The sequence below is a fragment of the Callorhinchus milii genome, unplaced genomic scaffold, assembly GCF_018977255.1.
Source record: "Callorhinchus milii isolate IMCB2004 unplaced genomic scaffold, IMCB_Cmil_1.0 Scaffold9, whole genome shotgun sequence".
Taxonomy (NCBI): domain Eukaryota; kingdom Metazoa; phylum Chordata; class Chondrichthyes; order Chimaeriformes; family Callorhinchidae; genus Callorhinchus; species Callorhinchus milii.
Window position 1 is genome coordinate 20,624,038 of NW_024704750.1, and position 21,561 is coordinate 20,645,598.

Consider the following 21,561-nt stretch of genomic DNA (forward strand, 5'->3'; position numbering starts at 1 on the left):
GACCTTCCTTTTTGATCGTGCTCCGCCCGCCCTCTCCGACTGGATCAGGGTAAGACTCCGTTACTTTTAAGTGCTCCGAGATGCAACACCACATGAAGGGCGCTATGTGAATAAAGGGCATTTAATAAAGTTCTACATGGCCTCCTTATGGGCTGTAAAATTCTATGATTCTAAATGGCATGAAATGTTATTTTCTTGCATGTTTGTGAGGAATCTCCACATTATTATTGAAATCACTTGAAACTTTATTTCACTCCACATTTTTGTAGAAATTTAAATAAATTTTGTTTTGTACAGAAATTCCATGAAAGGCATTGTTCAGTTTGAGTATATTTCCTCCGGCTCTCAATTTCCCCTACTTTTTAAATCAGAGGTGTGTATTTTTCTACTGTAAATGTCACAACCTGGAGTCATCTCCACTTGTTTCTTGCTGAAATACTGTGAATTGAATCGAGACATCAAAAGTTTTTTACAATGTCAATTCAGCACCCAATTATTCACCAGATAGTGGTTGGTGTCGGAGAGGTGACAGTCATGACCTGTTTGTTCGGCTGACTGTGATTAACACAAATGAAGACGCAGATAGATGGGCTCAGGGGACATTTCTCTCCTGTATAAATGAGTCTCTGTCAGTACATCACTATCAGTCCAATCCGCTACTTGCACAATGGAGAGATATCACAGCTTCTCAGAAAAAGTCTATAAAACAGACTTAATTTTCCAGATAATGTATATTTACTATCCCATTCTAGGGACCATTGGAGTTCCAGGTAAGTCAGTGTATCATTTGTATACTGTGTTGCTCCTGGAGACACATTCTACATTATTTGCTTTCTGTCACTTCTTTATTATTGAAATGACAGCTTTCTGCGAAACTCAATGCAAGCAATATTGAGCCGTATTCTTGCTGGGCCGAACCTGGGAGCATAAATGCTAAAACATTTGTTAGTTAGTACCACAGTTCCCCGAATGTAAATTAGTTATAAATTAGTGTAGGAAAAATGGGGCTATTTGTCTGTCCAATACATTGATCTCCCACAAATATAAATTTCTAATATATCTTAACACATTATTAACAATGAAAGAGAGTAGGAATTAGTAAAGGTAAAATTTGACTTTCCAAAACATAGAATTAAGTGACGAGTACTTTTCTCCAGCGTGATTGATGTTTTCAAAATCTGTTAACTGCGCTTTTCTACAGAGCAAATCTTTTAGAAACCTTTCAAACTAGACTTCAGTGTGTTAAAGTGCCAATGTGCTCTTGTCTCAGAAATGCAAGGAATGATCCTACTGTACACCACCTCTTGTTGTGGAAGGAATTTCATCAAGATATTTAGAGGTTGGGTAAACAATGGTTTTAGGTAATAAGATATTGAGATGTTGTGAACTTGTTGTATATCATTTGCATCTCAGTTTCTCTCCTGTTGTGATTTTGGTGTTTATATACTTTGTCAATTATGGTGGGAAATCGTTACACAATCAAAGTTTCATTGATGATTTACATCCTACCACAATTTGTCCTTCTGCACAGGAGAGAATGCGCAAGCCATTGTAGCCCCAGGGAAATGTTAATGTCAACATACCCTGCACTTGTGGAACTCTCAGTCTGGTTTGGCTACTCTTGGGTAAGGCAATGGGTTTCCACGTAGGTTAGACACTCAGCTGACAGCCCATAAAAAGAATCACAAGATCGGAAGATGTAATACTAACAATAATAATCTCATTTAGTGTAATGTATAGTGAGAATGTAGTGTATATCTTTTGGCATATTTGCAGCCAATTTGCACATAACAATGTTCAACAACAAGAATATTACATTTGTGTAGTGTCTTTTACGCTGGGAGGATGTCCCAAAGCACTGGAAACAGCAATGAAGGAAATTATTATCTGGGGAAGACATTGTTGGTGCAGACCCTATGAGAAATGCTTTGCTCTTCTCTTTTGCAATAGATCCATGGCACATGAACCATCTAGTAAATGGTTCAATGTCTCATCAGAAGGATGGCATTTCTGACAGCACCCCAGCATTGCACTTGAGTGTCAGCCAAGACTATGCGCTCAACATCCCAATGTGGAGCTTGAGACCATAACCTTCTGAATGTTTACACAAACCTCAAGTCAACCTCTACCAAATAGAACATTCACAGCTATCACTGTACCATACTCGGTGCTGATAAATTATAGCAGTATAACACTGATCATTATACTTATTGAACATGTATTGATAGATACCATGAATAAGGCTGTACTCATCAAGGGATGTGTAGCCAGTTATGTGCATGTCTATCTCTTGTTTCCAGTTAACTTGGTGGCGATTGTGATCCTGAGCCGGGGAAAGTGTGGTCTCTCCAGATGTATCTCTTGTTACCTGGTGGCCATGGCAGCCAGTGACCTGCTGGTGGTTCTATTTGATGCCATTCTGACTCGCATGAATTTCTTGTATTTCCCAATTTGTTTCCTGGACATTACCCCTGTGTGTGCACTGGGAACCTGTCTGCTTTTGGTAGCCACCGACAGCTCTGCCTGGTTAACAGTGGTTTTCACTTTTGATCGCTGTGTAGCCATCAGTTATCAGGGACTGAAGACTCGATATTGCACAGAGAAGACAGCAATGAAAGTTATATCAATAGTTTGGGGCATCAGTTGTGTAAAAAACATTCCCTGGTTCTTCATGTATGAACCTTGGTTTACAACCAACAATGTTCCATGGTTTTGCAAAACAAAAGCAATCTTTTATACGTCATCGTGGTGGAAGGCATTAAACTGGTCAAACACAATATTAACCCCCGGTGTTGCATTCTTTCTTATATTGCTGCTCAATATTCTGACAGTCAGACAGATTCTCGTGGCCAACAGAGTGCGCAAAGGGCTCATCAGCCACAATGGTGAGAAAGGCAGTGACCAGGAGATGGAGAATCGAAGAAAGTCCATCATTTTACTCTTCACTGTGTCCATCAGCTTCATGATACTGTGGGCTACGTACGTGGTGTATTTCATCTACATGCAGATAACAAACCATTCTTATACAGGTTACAATGACCCCGTGTATATCCTGTATGAATGTGGAATTATGCTTCACATTCTGAGCAGTGCCACAAACACTTTTATTTATGCTGTGACCCAGAGGAAATTCAGAGAGGAAGTGACAAATATGATAAAATATCCATTCCAACTCATTTATAGATTAGTCACATGAGGAAAATAAGATGTCCTTGTCAACTTTGTTGATGAACCCCACTGTTATACTCAACATTGTTCCATCTCTGACATGTTTTTGTGACCTCATTCTATCCTCATTGTATCCTTACTGTATTCTCACTTTATGTTTTTGTATCTTCACTGTGTCCTCGTAGCTTTATTGTCTTCTTATTGTAACTGTACTGTATCTTCAATATTATGTGACGCCTAATAATAATCCCTCAAAAAAACAATAAATTGGTCATTTTCAATCCATGACTGTTTGTGGACTATGTGGACTACGTGCAATTGGCTGCCACATTTCACCCACAAATATATGGTCAACTCACTTTACAGTACATTCTGTGAAATCTTTGAGACATCTAAAAGGTGTGAAAAGCACTATATCAAATGCACAGATTATTATTATTATTTATACATTGTATAATTGTTATATTGAAATTACATCCTTATTGTCTGGTCATTATATGCTCATTGTCTAATTACTGAATCCTCATTATATCCTCGCAATAATCATTCTGTCCTTATTGTATCCTTACTGTGTCCACATTCTTTCTTTATTGCATCTTTGTTGATTCATTGCCTCCTAATTTAATTTTTTTAGTTGTGCATCAAATCATTTTTCGAATTCACGATTGTCTTTCTCTCTTTCTGCTTCAGCCTAACCCTAAACCTAATTCTAATCTATACCCTAACCTAACCTAGGCCAAGCCCTAGCCCTAATTCTAGCCCTAATCCTGGGCCAAGCTGTAAACCTAACCCTAGCCATAGCCTAACCCTTGCCCTAGCTCAAGCCCAACAACAACAACAACAAGATTTCATTTATAGAGCGCCTTTCACGTCGGGAGAACGTCCCAAGGCGCTGGACAGTTGGGTCAGGACCCGAGCATTGGGGGCAAATGGTCAGGGTGAGGTGAGGGAAGGGAGGGAGCGAGGAGGGGGTAGAGAGTCGAGAGGGGAGCTGAAGGCACGGTCGAAGAGAAAGATCTTGAGACCGGCCTTGAAGGAAGAAAGAGAGGAAGCGGCCAAGGCACTGGGGGATGGAGTTCCAGAGCCTAGGGGCTGAGAGGCTGAAGGCCCGGCCACCGTTCATAGGGCGGTTAGGGCGGGGGATGTGGAGCAGACCGGAGCAAGAAGAACAGAGGGTACGTGCAGGTAAGTAGGGGGAGAGGTAAGAGGAAGCAAGGCTGTGAATGGCCTTTTAGGTGAGGATGAGCCCAAACCCTAACCCTAACCCTAGCCCTAAGCCTACCCTACCAATTATGGCTTTGGCTTTCATGTTAACAGGTCATGAATTCAAAAATTATTATTGAGCTGTAGTCACTGTCACACTGTATCAACACTCATAATAATCCTTCCATTTGATATCATGCCTTATTACGCATTATAGATATCTCAAAATGCTTCACAAAATATACTACAAAGTGAATGGATTGTATATTTTGTGGGTGAAATGCAGCAGCCAATTGCACTCAGCAGTGTTCCACAAAGAGTCATGGATTGAGTGACCAAATTATTTTTTTTAAAAAGGAATTCTTACCCCCCGCCCCCTGGAAAAGCGATCCACCAATCAACTAACAATTGGGTTTCTACTTACTGCTAGTTAAACAGAGACTTGTGGAGTAAGGAAACTTGCCCAGTATTTTGCCCTGCTGGGAAACGAACCCAGGTCTCTCGCTTGTGGGGCAAGTGCTCTAACCACTGAGCTATTGCATTCCCCAAGTCTGGCTCACTGACTGCAACCATGTCACAAAGGGAACTGCCAATTTTAGGCTCCCTGATACACTGAATCAAGCTTATGAATGTGCAGGGTGAGATAAGAAGCCATTGGTAGAGTCAACGTCTAGATTTGTGTGAAGCCAAGAAAGGAGAAAACCATGGAGCTGGAGCAGGGGGAGAGACAATGGAGGAGGATGGAATGACCAATGTTTTCGAAGGAGGTAGAGATTGAGTCCAATGGGGTAAACAGAAGGATTGTAGCAGATAAGGAAAACATTGATGGGGCCTTTGTCTGGGCCAGTCTCGATCTGGATGTTATGGAAAGTTAATTGGAGGGACACATAGAGGCAATGTTGGGAAAGGAAGTAGAACACAAGAACATAAGAAATGCTGGATGAAAAAAGACCAAGGTGCATCTAGTTCGCCTTCCACCTTCCTGGCGGTCGCATGCACATATGTCCCAGACTAGCCATGTAGTATATCCCATAATGTTATTTCCTAAAAGAAAACCATCTAATCTGTATTTGAAAGAATCAACACTCCCTGCTTCAACCGTCTCCCAAGGGAGCCTGTTCCACAGGTTCACTGTTCACTCGCTGAAATAGTGTTTGCATAGATTCATTCTGAAATTACCCCCCCCTTCAATCGCAGGCCGTGTCCTCTGATTTTACTACTCGGGACAAGTTGAAACAGCCTGTCATGATCTGGATTGTTTTGCCCCTTTAGAATCTTAAAGACAGCAATCATGTTGCCTTTCAATCTTCTCATTGCCAGCGTTAACATGCCCAATTTACTTAGTTGCTCCTCATAGTCCAGTCCTTCCATTCTCTCAAACATTTTGGTTGCCCTCCTCTGCATCTTCTCGATTTCTTCAATATCTTTTTTGGACTGCAGTGACCAGAATTGTACACAGTACTCTAAATATGGTCTAACCAATGATATATTCAGTGGCAGGATTACCCCACTATTTCAGCTTGCTATTGATCTTTTGATACATCCCAACATCTGGTTTGCTTTACTCACTGACACAGAACATTGTTCAATTTATTGTAAATCAGGATCCCCAGGTCCATTTTCCATTCGTATTATTTTCCTTCCGTTCAAATAATATTCCCTTCCAGGATTTTTTGTTCCCACGTGAAGGACTTGACATTTCTCCACATTAAATTTCATCTGCCACCAATCTGACAATCCGCAGGCATGTTCAAATCCTCCTGTAACCTATCTTGTTCAGATTCACAATCTACCACTTCATTAGCTTTGTGTCATCTGAAAACTTAGCCACTGTACTTACGACTCCTAGTTTCAGAAGCAACTGAGAGGCAACTGTACTTTCCGACATGTTCGACAGGAAGAGTATTTAGGAAATGGGATGATAACTGGAGAACATGGAGGGATTCAGGGATGTTTTCTTGGGGATGCGATTATGCTAGTGGTTTTGAAAGGGGAGGCACTTTGCCAGTGGAGAGAGAGAGGTTGATGACATGGAAACATGTAAACAGGAGAAGACCATTCAGCTCATAGCAACATAAGAATTGGGAGCAGCAGTAGGTCATTCAGACCTTCGAGCCTGCCCCGCTATTCAATATGATCATGGGCGATCTTCTAAACTAACTCCATCTGCCCGCATTATCCCCATATCCCTTAATCCCTCTATCTTTTAGAAATCTATCAATCTCAGTCTTGAATATCATAGAATCGTAGAATCGTACAGCACAAAAAGAGGCCATTCGGCCCATCGAGTCCGTGCTGGTTCTTAGAAAAGAGCAATGTAACATCAATCCCACTCCCCAGCCCTTTCCCCATAACCCTGCAAACCTGTCCTCATCAAATACCCGCCCAATGCGTTTTTAAAAGTAGTTATCGAATCGGCCTCGACCACCCTTTCAGGCAACGCGTTCCAGATTTGAACAACCCGCTGCATGAAAAAAATTCTTCTCACCTCCACTCTGCTTCTTTTAGATACTATTTTGAATACTGCGACCTCAAGTCACCGACACACCCACCAGTGGAAACAGTTTTTCCCTTTCTAACCTATCAAATCCCCTTATGATTTTGAAGACCTCGATCAGGTCTCCTCGTAACCTTCTCTGCTCCAATGAGAATAATCCTCGCTCACTAGCCTTTCCTCATAATCAAGGTCCCTCATTCCTGGTACTATTCTTGCAAATCTCCTCCGCACCCTTTCCAATGCCTTAACATCCTTCCAAAAGTGTGGTGCCCAGAACTGGGCGCAGTATTCTGAGACCTGACCAGTATTTTATATAGGTTAATCATAAGCTCCTGACTCTTGTACTCTATGCCCCTATTTATAAAGCCTAGTATCCCATATGCCCTTTTTACAGCTTTATCTACCTGTCCTGCCACCTTCAAGGATTCATTTACCTGCACCCCCAGGTCTCACTGTGCTTTTAGTGACCCCCTTAAGATTGTATTACCAGTCTATATTGCCTCCCCTCATTCTTTCTACCAAAATGTATTACTTTTGCCTCTAACAAATCAGTGCTGGCTGTCCCTAATTAATCCATATTCTTCTAAGTGAAGCTTTATTCTGTTCCGGATTATAGTCTCCAGGAGTTTCCCCACACTGATGTTAGGTTGACTGGCCTGTAGTTCCCAGGTTTGTCCTACTGTCCCTTTTTGTACAGGCGAGTAATAGGGGAATATGTTCAAGGACTGAGCATCTACAGCCTTCTGGGGTAGAGAATTCCATAAATTCACTACCCTCTGAGTGAAGACGTGTTTCCTCAATTCTGTTCAAAAGGGCTGACCCTTAATCTTAAAACTGTGACCCCGAGTTATAGATTCTCCTACCAGGGCAAACAGTCTCACACTGTCTACTCTGTCAAGCTCCATAAGAATCTTATATGTTTCTTTAAGGTGACCCCTAATTCTTCTATATTCTAGAGAATATAAGCCTAGTTTACTCAACCTATCCTCATAGGTCAACCCCCTCATCCCAGGAACTAACCGAGTGAATCTAACCTCGTGGCTCTCTTTTAGCCTCTTCCACCATTCTATTAGATCACGGCTGAACTGTACCTCAGCTCAATTTACTCCTTTTCTCTATGTCCCCTGATACCTTTCCATGACAAATATTTATCAATCTCAATCGGAAAAGTTCCAATTGATGTACAGTCCAAAGTCTTTTGGGGAGAGAATTTCTGATTTCCACAACCCTTTGTGTGAAACAAGCTTCCTGGTGAAAAAAAATGCTTCCTGGTCATCATTGGTTCACGGGGGTGGGGGAGGAGGTTGGCCAGGATCTGTGTGAGGAGTGGGTAAGAGAGCAGTTGATGGGTTTTAATGGGAAAGATGAGGGAGGGGAGGGATGAGGGGCAGATACAGCCCAAGATGTGGAGTCCTATAGCTCAGTGGTTAGAGCACTCGCTTTGCAAACGAGAGACCTGAGTTCAATTCCAGGCAGGTCAGGGCGAAACCTTGGGCAAGTTTCCTTACTCCACACACTCAATAATAATCCCTCCAAAAACCCAAAACAATAATAAAAATTGGTCATTTTCAATCTACGACTGTTTGTGGGACATTGCTGTGCGCAATTGGCTGCTGCATTCGCCCACAAATATATAGTCAATTCACTTTACAGTGTATTCTGTGAAGCGCTTTGGGACGTCCTCCCAAGCGCTATATCAAATTCAAGGATTATTATTATTATTATTAATAAAGATGTGAATGAAGCCTGGTGGAGCATGAGGGGGCAGCAGGTGGTGCAGGCAAAGGCTGCTGAGTACAGGCTGGAAGGAGAGGTGATGGTGGAGGTAGATCTGTTTGATCTGTTGGAGTTGTGGCTGAGGGAGCTTAGGACAGTGGGCAGAGATGGTAGATAGTGGGAGGCTATATTTGCTCAAAAGCAAATGCTCGCCTCTTTACTTTGTTTGTTCAGGTGACAGGTGACAGGAACACCCAATGGAGCGACATCTCATGAGATTTCTCTCCAGGTATAATTAAAGAAACACCGAATGAAAAACCTCAGTCTGCCAGATCTCGACAAGAGAGCACCTCGCACACCATTGTGATCAATGCAGCATGGAACATTCAGTCATTTTTCAGATAGAAGCCATTTATTACCTCCTTCTGGCCATTGTTGGTGTTCCGGGTGAGTCAAATATCATCCAAATCAGATTTTTTTGATTTCAAGTTCAAGCGAAGGTGCTTCAGGAGTGCGATGAATACTCGGCAGTATAAATAGCATTGTGAGATCTTTAAGCACCATTTGAACAGACACAGGAGAGAGCATGACTGACTGATCCACGTGCTGACGCTATCAATAACATAATCGTGCAAGACTGTGATTTTCTTTGTGTTTTCTTCCTACAGTCAACTTGGTGGCGATCGTGATTCTGTCCCGTGGAAAATTTGGCCTCTCCAGATGTGTCACTCGCTACCTCGTGGCCATGGCCGCATCAGACCTGATGGTCGTCGTCACTGATGTGATACTGAACCGGATTAATAATATCTATTTCCCTTTCAGCTTCATGTTTTACACCCCAGTGTGCAGCCTCCGGATGGCATTGCTGGCGTCCGCCAACGAGAGCTCAGTCTGGCTCACGGTGGGCTTCACCTTTGACCGCTTTGTGGCCATCTCGTGTCAGAAGCTGAAAACCAGATATTGCACCGAGAGAATCGCCACAATAGTCACCGGCACAATCTCGGTGCTGAGCTGCTTACAAGGCATTCCCTGGTATTTCATATTCATTCCTGGCGCCATAGTGAACAGCATCCCCTTGTATTGCATAGAGAAACCAAGTTTTTACACTTCCCCTTTATGGAGAGGCTTTGAGTGGTTCGTTCGAGTGCTCACCCCTTTGCTTGTGATCGGGTTAATTTTCCTGTTCAATGCTCTCACAGTGAGGAGCATTGTGATAGCGAGCAGAGCTCGCAGGAGACTGCGAGGGGGAGGGAACGCTGCCGAGAAACAAAGTGACCCAGAGATGATGAACCGGCGCAGATCCATCATTTTGCTCTTCACCATATCGACCAGTTTTGTGCTTCTGTGGCTCACCAGTGTGGTGTACTTTCTGAAATGGCCCATTACCAACTTTTTCAATCATCAGGAAGCCGACGGAAGCAACGTTCCCTACATTATCCAAGAATGTGGGTTTATGCTTCAAATCCTCAGCTCCTGCACCAACACGTGCATTTATGCAGCGACCCAGTCAAAGTTCCGAGCGGAGCTTACAAACGGCATCAAATATCCTTTCAAATCAATTGTAAAAATGTTTAAATAAAATCATTACTCATCTAATTCCAGCAGGACTGAACCGCCAATCATTTGCTCTCATGCCACTTTAAGGAAAGAACAACTTGCACTCATATAGTACCTTTCGGGAAGCTCTTCACAATTATTTAATAATAATAATAATAATAATAATCCTTGCATTTGATATAGCGCTTTTCACGTCGGGAGGACGTCCCAAAGCGCTTCACAGAACACACTGTAAAGTGAATTGACTGTATATTTGTGGGCGAACGCGGCAGCCAATTGCGCACAGCAATATCCCACAAACAGTCATAGACTGAAAATGACCAATTTGTTATTGTTTTGTTTTGGAGGGATTATTATTAGGCTCTGTGTGGAGTAAGGAAACTTGCCCAAGGTTTCGCCCTGACCTGCCTGGAATTGAACTCAGGTCTCTCGCTTGCAAAGCGAGTGCTCTAACCACTGAGCTACAGGACTCCTTGCATTTTCACATTGCCGAGACATCTCAAAGTGCTCCAAAGGATACACTGTAGAGCGTAGTGACTGCGTATTTTGTGGGTGAAATGCATCAGCCAGTGGCACTCAGTAATGTCCCACAAACAGCCATGGCGTGAGTAACCAATTTTATTTGGGCGATTGTTGGCCATGACCCCGGGAGAGAGAAACTCCTCTTTTCAAAATAGTGCCATGAGCTTTTTAACGGCCATTTGAGCAGGCAGGTGGACCTCTGTTTAACTTCTCATCCAAATGATGGCACCTGCAATAATGGAAAGTTCCCTTAGAACCAAAATAGAATGCTTGTGTGTACGTTGTGTAGGACGGTGACCAAAAAGGTAAGGCAGGCAGAGGACAAGAGAGGCAGTAATTGAGAAAACCTGAGGGAGGTAGAAATTGAATGGGAGATAATTTCTTTCAGGAATGGAAGTAGATGTTAATGAGCAGGGTGGCAGGTAGGGGATGGAGGAGTTTAGGGAGATAAGGCTGTGATTGGAGAAGGCTTTATCGGTCATGTTGATGTCCAAGATGGTGAGGCCACAGGGATCACAAAATCAAAGTGGTGGCCATGGATATGGTGCAGTCAATGTGAAGGGAGAGGTTGACAGAAGAGAGAAGGGACCAGATGTTGATCGAGGTGGAGCAAGCAGGGGAGAATTGTAGGCTGAAGTAAATTCCTGTAGCATATTGATTAGAGCACTCACCTCAACAGCGAGAGGTCCCAGCTTCAATTCCCAGGCAGGACGAAACATTAGGCAAGTTTTTTTACTCCCCACACTTCTGTTTACCCAGCCGCAAGTAGGAACCTGGTGGTTAGTTGATTGGTGGATCACTTTCTGATGGGTAATAATCCCTTCAAAAAAATAATTTAGTCACTCAATCCATGACTATTTGTGGGACCCGCTGCTGTGTGCAATTGGCTGCCGTGTTTCGCCCACAAAATACAGTCGATTCACTTTACAGTATATTCTGTGAAGTTCTTTGAGACATCTCAACGATGTAATAAGGCGCTATATTAAATGTAAGGATTGTTTTTATTATTATAGAGTCCTGTATCCTATTGGTTAGAACGCTCGCCTTGCAAGCGAGAGAACCCCAATTCAATTCCAGGGCGGGGAGAAACCTTAGGCAAGTTTCCTTATACCACACACCTCTGTTTACACAGCGGTAAGTAGGAACCTGGTTGTTAGTCGATTGGAGAATTGCTTTCTAGGAGTAATAATAATCCCTCCAAAAAAATAATAAATTGGTCACTCAATCCGAGACAATGCTGTGCGCAATTGGCCGCTGAGTTTCGCCCACAAAATACACAGTCAATTTACTTTACAGTATATCCTGTGAAGCACTTCGAGACATTTTAATGACATGATAAGGTGCTATATCAAATGCAAGGATTAATATTATTAGTATTACTTCACATTGACTTTCTTTCCTCCTCCTCATCTAGTGTGACTTAATAATACTAACAATATTATTTCCTCCTCCCTTTCCTCCTTCAAGGCCGGTCTCAAGACCTTTCTCTTTGACCGTGCCTTCAGCTCCCCTCTCGACTCTCTACCCCCTCCTCGCTCCCTCCCTTCCTTCCCCTCACCCTGACCATTTCCCCCCTGCTCGGGTCCTGACCCAACTGTATAGTGCCTTGGGACGTCCTCCCGACATGAAAGGCGCTCTATAAATCGAATGTTGTTGTTGTTGTTGAGGAGTTTGGAGCCGAGGGAAGATAGATAGGAGATATCCAAGAACAAGATGCTTTAAGGTTTTGAGAGATGGTAGATGATGAGTTTCAGAGGAACAAGGATACAGACCAAGTTGGGGATCTGGAGATGAGAGCCAACCTGCCACCACAGTGAATGGGGTTTGGGATACAATGAATGGTGAAACCTGATGGGGCAGTCTTGGTGAGGGGGTAGTGTCACCAGGGCTGAGCCAAGTTTCACTGATTGGAAGGATTTCGATGATATCATTTAGGATGACATTGTGGATGGTGAGAGCTTTGTGAAGAGAAGAAACAAATAGGAGTAATGTGGGATTGGGTAGCAGTGAGTAAGGCAAACCAGATGCTGATTTGTATTAAAATGGCAATATTGAGCAGCAATAGAGGGGTAATCCTGCCACTTTATAAATTACTGACGCGACTGCTCATGGAATATTATGAGCAGTTCTGGTCACCGCAATATAAAAGGGATATTGCAGGGATTGAGAGTACACAGAAGAGGGTAATCAAAATGATTGAGGGAATGGAGGAACTGGACTACAAGGAGTGATTAAGTGAAGTGGGCATGTCCACATTGCAAAAGAGATAGTTCAGGGGCAATATGGTTACGGTCTTTAAGATTCTGAAGGAGCTAGATAATATACATTTCTAAATAACAACCCTGTACTCCCATCTTCTGCCTCCTATCCTGTGAACAACTATACTACTACTTTTCTAGGAATAACATGCACCCTAATTTTTAATAAGCCTCTTATGTGGCACCTCATCAAAATCAACATGAAAATCCATGTACACAACATCCATTAAACATCATCTGTCGAAACCATTATGAAAATCCATGTACACAACATCCATTAAACATCATCTGTCATTGTTCAGCCTATTGCGAAATTATGAAGGGTTTTGACAAAACTGCTCAAACAAGTTACTCAGACAAATGCGATAATTCTCTGAAATGAAACACAATTCCTGATATCAAATATTTGAACACCTTGTGCTTTCAACAACAACAACAACTTGCACTTATACAACGCCCTCCATGCAAGGTAGCGTCTCAGAGCGCTTAACAGTGTCGGAGCTTGACTCCAAGTCATGGGGAGGCGGGGGGTGGAGGGGCTGGGAGGAGCCAAAGAATATTCAGCTGCAGGAAGTTTGCACACATCTGGGCCCCGATGTCTGCCAGACAAGTTGATAGAACAATGGATGGCTTTCCGACATAAAGGTGCTATATAAGCGTAATTTGTTGTTGTTTACGTCGTGTCTGCAAATGACATCGCCAAGAGGGAGCATATAGATGAGGAAAAGAAGGAGGCCAAGGAGGTACTCTGCAGCTGATCGGAGGAGAAATCATTCGGGAGGAGAAATCATTTGCCGAGATGAAGTAGAGGCGCTTGGTTAAGTAATAATTATAATAATCTTGCATTTGATATAGCGCCTTATCACATCTTCGAGACGTTTCAGAGCGCTTCACAGAATATACTTTAAAGTGAATTGACCGTGTATTTTGTGGGCAAAACGCAGCAGAAAATTGTACACAACAGTGTCCCACAAACAGTCATGGATTGAGTGACCAAATTATTAGTATTTTTTATTTTTGAGGGATTATTATCACTGGAAAGTGATCCGCCAATCGACTGACAAGCGGGTTCCTATTTACTGCTAGGTAAACAGAGACAGGTGTGTGTGTTTGTGTGTGTAAGGAATAAGGAAACTTGCTGAAGGTTTTGCCCTGTCCCAGGAATTGAACCCGGGTCATAGAATCATAGAATCATACAGCACAGAAAGAGGCCATTCGGCCCATCTCGTCTGCACCGGCTCCCAAAAGAGCAATCCAACTCAATCCCACTGGCCCTCTTTCTCTCCATAGCCCTGCAATCCTGTCCTCCCCAAATATCCATCTATTTCTCTCCTAAAAGTTGTTATTGAATTGGCTTCCACTACCCTTTCAGGTAATGCAATCCAAATCCAAACAACTCGCTGGTGAAAAAAAAATTCCTAACCTCCCCTCTGTTTCTTTTAACAACTATCTTAAATCCTCGGGTTACTGACCCACATGCCAATGGAAACAGTTTTTCCTGGTTCAACCTATCAAATCCTCTCATGATCTTGAAAACCTCTATTAAATCCCCTCTTAATCTTCTCTGCTCCAGGGAGAATAATCCTAGTTTCGCTGACCTCTCCTCATAACTAAGGTCCTTAATTCCTGGTACCATCCTAGTAAACCTCCTTTGCACCCTCTCCAATGCCCTAACATCTTTCCTAAAGTGCGGTGTCCAGAACTGAAGCCTCACCAGCATTTTATAAATATTCAACATAACCTCCAGACTTTTGAATTCTATGCCCCTATTTATAAAACCTAGTATCACATATGCTTTTTTAACAGCTTTATCCACCTGTCCTGCCACCTTCAGAGATTTGCTTATGTGGACCCCCAGGTCTCTCTGTTCATTTGCCCCCTTTAAGATTGTACCATCAGCTTATATTGCCTCTCCTCATTCTTCCTACCAAAATGCAACACTTCACATTTCTCCACATTAAACCTCATCTGCCACGTTTCTGCCCATTTTACCAATCGGTCTAAGTCCTCTTGGAGTCTGGTGTTATCCTCCTCACCATTAACTACTTTTCCTAGCTTAGTATCGTCTGCAAATTTGGAAATTGTGTTCCCTATATCCAGGTCCAGATCACTGATATAGATCAGAAAGAGCAGTGGTCCCAATACCGATCCCTGAGAGACACCACTACACACCTCGCTCTGGTCAGAAAAGCAATCGTTTACTACCACTCTCTGCTTTCTGTCTCCTAGCCAGTTCTGGATCCATGTTGCATAGTCCCTTTAATACCGTGGGCTTCTATTTTGTTTCTTATGTGGCACTTTGTCAAATGCCTTTTGAAAATCTAGATAAACCATGTCTACTGCACAACCTTCATCCATCCTCTCAGTCACTTCATCAAAAAATTCTATTAGGTTTGTCAGACACGATCTGCCTTTAATCATATCCAATTTCCGTGTTGACTGTCCTTTACTAAACCATATTTTTCTAAATGAGAATTTATATTGTCCTGGATTACAGTCTCCAGAAGTATCCCTACAACTGATGTTAGGCTGATTGGCCTGTAGTTCTCAGGTTTATCCTTGTGCCCCTTTTTGTTCAGGGGAGTAACATTTGCAACCTCCCAGTCCTCTGGCACCACTCCAGTGTCCAAAGAGGATTGAAAGATTGTGGCCAGACCCTCCGCTATTTCCACCCTTGCTTCCCTAGGAAGCATCCCGTCCGAACCAGATGACTTATCTATGTTGAGCACCTTTTTAGTACCTCCTCTCTGTTGATTTGTATCATATCTAATTTCTGTTCACGCGCCTGCGATATTGTGGCATTGATTGCATCATCTTCTTTTGTGAAGACAGGGTCCTCTCACTTGCGAGGCAAGCGCACTAACCACTACACTAAGTAGGAATCCAACCATGGTGGGTGCGGTCCCACTAAGGTGGATGAGGGAGGAGAGGCGGTGTAGGAGGATGGCATGGCCGACTGTGCTGAAAGCGGGTGAGACATCCCTTTCGCATACAATTCCTGAACAAATTGCTTAATTTTAAATATCATAGACAAAGCTGCCAACACAGACTCGCAGAAATTTACAGCACAGTAGGAGAAGGATTTTGTTTGTTACGATCTTTTGTAATCTCCTGTGAATTTGTGCACTGTTTGTTCAGGTGGGTGTAACTAATGCCAGCAACGATGGAGACCAATTATCTGTAGGCAGCTTCACCTCTGTCATATTTAAGGGAGCACTGTGTGCCCTTAGTAAGTCAGAAACCATCAATTCATGCAAAACTTCAAAGAAAGAAAATGAAATATCAATTTAGCCCATTACCAACAACGTCTAATTTAGAATATATTTTCTTACCTGTTCTTGGTGCAATTGGTATTCCAAGTATGTTTCAGATCTTTTTATTTCCGTAATTCCCAATTTAATTTATTTTCTCTTTACTAATAGAGTGATTAAATCTATTTGTTTTAATATATAGATATTCTCTTTCTTGTGTAAATTAAAGCACTAAGGAATTATAGGTTTCATATATATGTTTAGGTTTCATATGTATTTCTAGTTCAATATGTGTATGAAACAGTTGACTGTTCTGCTCCATGATCATTTTTTTTTCACAGGTGGATGTTAAAGATCTCATGGTACAATTCCAAAGGGAAGGGAATTCCTTTTGCTGTCCTGGCCAAAACTCTTCCAGATAAAATTGTTCAATCACTCATGTCCCGCGTCTTGGGAAGTCTTCCAGACTTGAAATGTGCTACGTAAATGCAATTTGTTGTTGTTGCTCTTGTCCTTTTGACTCTTTGTGCGACATTGCTGTGCACAATTTGCCTCCAAATCTCAAAGCATTTTACAATATATCCTTTAAGGTGCTTTGAGATGTCCTCCCAACATGAAATGCACTTTATCAAATGCAATGATTATTAGTATTCAGGATCATGCGGTTGAAACATCTCAAGGCACTTCAAGGGTTTATTGTAACGTGTAGTGACTGTGTTTGTTGGCACACGCAACAGCCAATTTGCACACAGCAATATGGAACAAACAGCCGTGAAGTGAATTTTATCTGGGAGAATGTTAGCCGGGACACTGGAGGAAATGCTCTTCCCTTTTCTAATAGTGCCATTGGATCTTCAACGACCACATGAACAGGGTGGCAAGAGCTCGGTTTAACATATCATCCAAAGGATGGCAATAATGGAAAGTTCGCTTAGAACTGAAATGGGATGTCATCCTGGACTGTGAGCTTAAACTCTTAATGTGGAGCTTGAACCTGAATCCCGGAGTGTGGGATTTGTGAGGTGTCATGTTCTATCAGTAGCCTTACCCCTTCAGTATTTTGTGAGTGGTGCAGAGTTTGAGGACAATTCCAATGAAACCCCGTCATTTTACTATTTATGTGTTTCTGCCTCAATTTACCCTTTCTGCTTCAAACCATCAGGTGGCCATTGAAAGATCTCTGCACATTGTTTGAAGAAGAGAAGTTTCTCTTGATGTCCTGCAGATAAATTTGATCATTTCATATACAGTATATACGTTTTTATCTGTTTTGTGACATTGTTCTGCACTCGTTGGCTATTGTATTTGCCTGCAAATTTTGCAACTTGTATTTTAATATATATATATAGCCTATCGTAAATATATGTAGTAATTCAAGGCCTGCAATGTGTACATGCTAAACAAATATATTGTTAATGCAAAGGTTAATCATTTCTCTTCTGGTTTCCTCACTCTCTTTAGTTAACGCAATTGCAATTGTGATCCTGTCCCGAGGAAATTGTAATCTCTCCAAATGCATCACACGTTATATGATAGCCATGGCATCGGCGGACCTATTGGTTGTTGTGACCGATGTCATTTTGAGATGGTTGATAGTGTATTTTCCGGTTTCTTTCTTGGACGTTACTCCCGTGTGCAGCTCGGTGCTGGTCCTGATTTCTGCAACAACAGAGTCGTCTGTTTGGCTAACAGTGGCTTTCACTTTTGATCGCTTTGTCGCACTTTGTTGGCAGAAGCTGAGAGCGAAATTCTGCACAGAGGGAACGGCATCTGTGGTTACAGTGAGTGTGTGCGCCCTGAGTTTGCTGGAATCTATCCCATGGTATTTTAAGTTCACACCTCGCTATGTGGTTAAGGATGTGGCGTGGTTTTGCGACACGGATCCGAGCTATTATCATTCCGCTGTTTGGGCAGCGTTTGAACTGCTGCACCGATTCTTATCTCCGCTGTTTCCAATCGTTTTGATTTTGTCCTTCAATGTTTTGACCGTCAGACACATTGCGGTGTCCAGCAAAGTCCGGAAACGGCTTCGGGGCGAAAGGAATGGTGAGAAAGCTAAGGATCCTGAGGTGGAAAGACGCAGAAGATCCATCATTTTACTCTTCTCCATATCGGGGAGTTTTATCATGTTATGGATGATGTACGTTGTATCTTTCATACAGCAGCGTATTTCATACATATCCGATTCTTACTTTCCTTCAAGTTATGTAGCAAAAATCGGTTATTTGCTGCAGTTGTTGAGTTCCTGCACAAACACTTGCATTTATGCTTTGACCCAGGCCAAGTTCAGAGAAGAGCTACACGATTTCATCAAATATCCCTTTACCTTCTTTCTTAAATTAATCAAAAATTGAAGGGTTGTACCTTGATTTCCACCTTTTGCACTGCCCACCCTCCAGAGTAACCCTTTAAAAGTCAAACCCAGATCGTTATTTAGGATGCCCCAAGACAGCAGAACAGGAGGACACAGATTGACACACAGCCCATTCCGTATTCTCAAGATGTACCTGATCTTTCCCTTCCCCACCCCCCCCGTTGACTCCCGCTCAGCTCGGTGCCCAGCCAGCAGTAGTGTTGAGTGTTTGAAGACATCCTCCTGAGACAAAAGATGCCGTATAAATCTAAGTTAGATTGTATAATGCTAGCCTTCGCTCATATCCTCGCTTGACCTTTCTTACCTTTTTGGCTTCAATTCTATATTTTTTAAGCTTCATCTGATTTTCTTCTGTATTATCAAGAATAATATCTGTATAATATCTTTGTTTGTTCAGTTGTAGTCTGTTCAACAACAACAACAAAATTGCATTTATACAGCCCCTTTCATTTCAGAGAATGTGCCAAGGTGCTGGACAGTCGAGGGTTTGCACCCAAGCTGGGGGATAAATTCAGGAGGGATGGGGGACAAGTGGGCGGGAGGGGGGGGGGGGGGGGGAAATATGACCAAAGGCACAGTCAAAGAGGAATAACAACCAAATTACATTTGTATAGCACCTTTCACATCGGGAGGCATCCCAAGGCGCTGGACATTCTGTGTTTTGGACCTGAGCTGGGGGTTAGGACTGGGGAAGGTGGAGGGTGGGAGGCGTCAAATATTATCATTTGCCTGTAATAATCCTTGCATTTCATATAGTGCCTTATCATGTCTTTGAGACGTCTCAAAGCGTTTCACAGAATATTCTGTAAAGTGAATTGTCTATATATTGTGGGTAAAACACAGCAGCCAATTGTCACACAAACAGTCGTGGATTGAGGGACCAATTTTTTTTTCTTGATACAATTATTGCCCCCAGAAAAGCGATCAGCCAATCGACTAACAACCAGGTTCCTACTTACTGCTAGGTAAACAGAGGCGTGTGGATTAAGGAAACTTGCCCAACGTATTGCCCTGCTGGGAATTGAACCCAGGACTCTCGCCGACAGGGCGAGTGCTCTATGCACTGAGTCTAATTTAGTGATGAGAGTGAATGTCACAATGTTTCCGAGCTCCTGTCTGAATTTGGTTTGCATCACCACAGAAATACACGTGCGGTGCAGGAGCTGAGTTTGCTTTATGGTAAATGATGGATCACTGTAACTGCAATAATGATAAGCATTTTTAATTTGATAATAAAGATGAAATGTATCGCTGACGTCATGCACAACAGGATTAAACTGCAAGACATGACAAAAAGTAAGATAATGGACTCTCTCGTCTGTTTTCCACCTTTGGGTCAGTGTTACTGTTGCTATGAGAGCGTTCAGGACCAGGATGAGAATGAAGGGAATGAACGGGATTAAAATGCGATCAATCCAGTCCAGAGCTTACCCAGGTGGACAGAGTATAAAAACTATTCTTGCTTTTGCCTCGCTTTCCCACGGAACGTTGTTAACGATGCATATTTAAAGAAACAGGGAATATTTTTTAAACTGCAAAGAGCATAAACTGCTGGTATCACCACAGCCCCGTACTCTCTGTGTAGTAACTTGTTTTCATCTTTTGGCAACAAACGGCTAAAACACGCTGAAAGGTGAAAGCCACCATCAGACAGACGTAAATGTCATATGAATCATAGAATTATATAGCAGAGAAGGAGGCCATTCGGCCCATCGTGTCTGTGCCGGCTGTTTGAAAAGAGCTATCCAACTCAATCCCACTCCCCCGCGCTCTCCCCATAAGCCCTCCAAACTTCTCCTCCCCAAATAATGATCTACTTCTCTCTTAAAAGTTGTTATCGAATTGGCTTCCTCCACTCTTTCAGGCAATGCATTCCAGATCTGAACAACTCGCTGTGTGAAAAAATTTCCCCTCACCTCCCCTCTTCCCGATGTGAAGAGCGCTCTATAAATGTGATTTTGTTGTTCTTATTGTTTTCCTGGTTTTATGCTTACTGGGTTTCTTATCTTCTCCCTCTGTCTCCTCACTTATATTAGAGCTGTTTTTTAGAGTGAATTTTGCTCCATTTCCACATCAATCTCTTCAATAGGATTGTTGGAGATGGAGCGGACATTTTGAAGTCCAATGCGGAGTGGACAGTTGGCAGGGGGAGCAGGGGGATGTGTGAGATGGGAGGAGGTAGTGGAATAGTTGGCAGGGAGGGTGGGGATGCAGATGAGGGAAGGGAGGAGAGGTTAGCCCCTGGGGTCAAGGTCCGGGGTGGCTTGCGGCGGTGGTGGGGAATGGGGCAGTCGGTGTGGCTGCTGCTGGACAGCCGGCGCCGAGTGCCACGATGAGCCAGGTGGAGGATTCCCGGGCTGGAGCAGAGAGAGGCAGTGGGGGGTGGTGGTCAAGCAGAGATAGGAAGCGGGGAGAGAGCAGGACAGAGTGGGAGAGTTGCAGGGAGGAGGGGCATTTTGAGGGAGGGCCAGCTCGTGCCGGGGACAGCAGCCAAGACGAACGAACGAAGCAGGCAGGCGGACACTGGTACAAGCTGTCCTGTACTGTAACTGCTACCAGGGATTCAAACCTGGCGGGCGGAAGTGACATCCCGCAGAATGGCGGGAAAAATCTGGAAGTCCAAAATGGCGGCTGCCCCTGACCAGGTGATGGCCTCCGCTCACTCGATCCCCGCGACACCCGCCCACATTTCAAGGTCCTCGAGACCCACACCCCCCACCACCCCCGGCCCAGCCTGCAGCTACCGGCCCCTGCCTCTGGCTAACGCTGACCCCCCGATCCCCGCAGACCATCCCTGTGACTCCCAGCCGCTGCCTGACTTAGCTTCCGTGAGTCCCGCTCGGTTTTACCTGGGTTTTCGAGGCCCAGCCGCCGGCTCACGACTCAACACCGTCCATCCCGGGCACTGTTCAAAATCAGCGGATGTGAAGGTGTGAGGATCAGAAGTGAAGTGAACTCTGTCACAGGGCGGAACTCACCCAGAATGCAAACCTCGAGATGGAAGCACTTTGGACC

General features: G+C 43.4%; 1 protein-coding gene across 1 annotated transcript; it reads left to right on the top strand.

The window, feature by feature from the left end:
- Positions 1 to 8,624: 8,624 nt before the first annotated feature.
- Positions 8,625 to 10,163, top strand: LOC121849687 (probable G-protein coupled receptor 139). The gene is made up of 2 exons (XM_042338135.1): positions 8,625 to 8,754; positions 9,253 to 10,163. Exons 1-2 carry the CDS (start codon positions 8,625 to 8,627, stop codon positions 10,161 to 10,163), a joined length of 1,041 nt encoding a protein of 346 aa, XP_042194069.1.
- Positions 10,164 to 21,561: the final 11,398 nt, after the last annotated feature.

Excerpts from the sequence above, each read along its gene's own strand:
- LOC121849687 (XM_042338135.1), top strand. The coding sequence starts at position 8,625 with ATGAGGGGGCAGCAGGTGGTGCAGGCAAAGGCTGCTGAGTACAGGCTG. Across the intron at positions 8,755-9,252 it reads TAGGACAGTGGGCAGAGATG|TCAACTTGGTGGCGATCGTG; the intron begins GTAGATAGTGGG and ends TTCTTCCTACAG.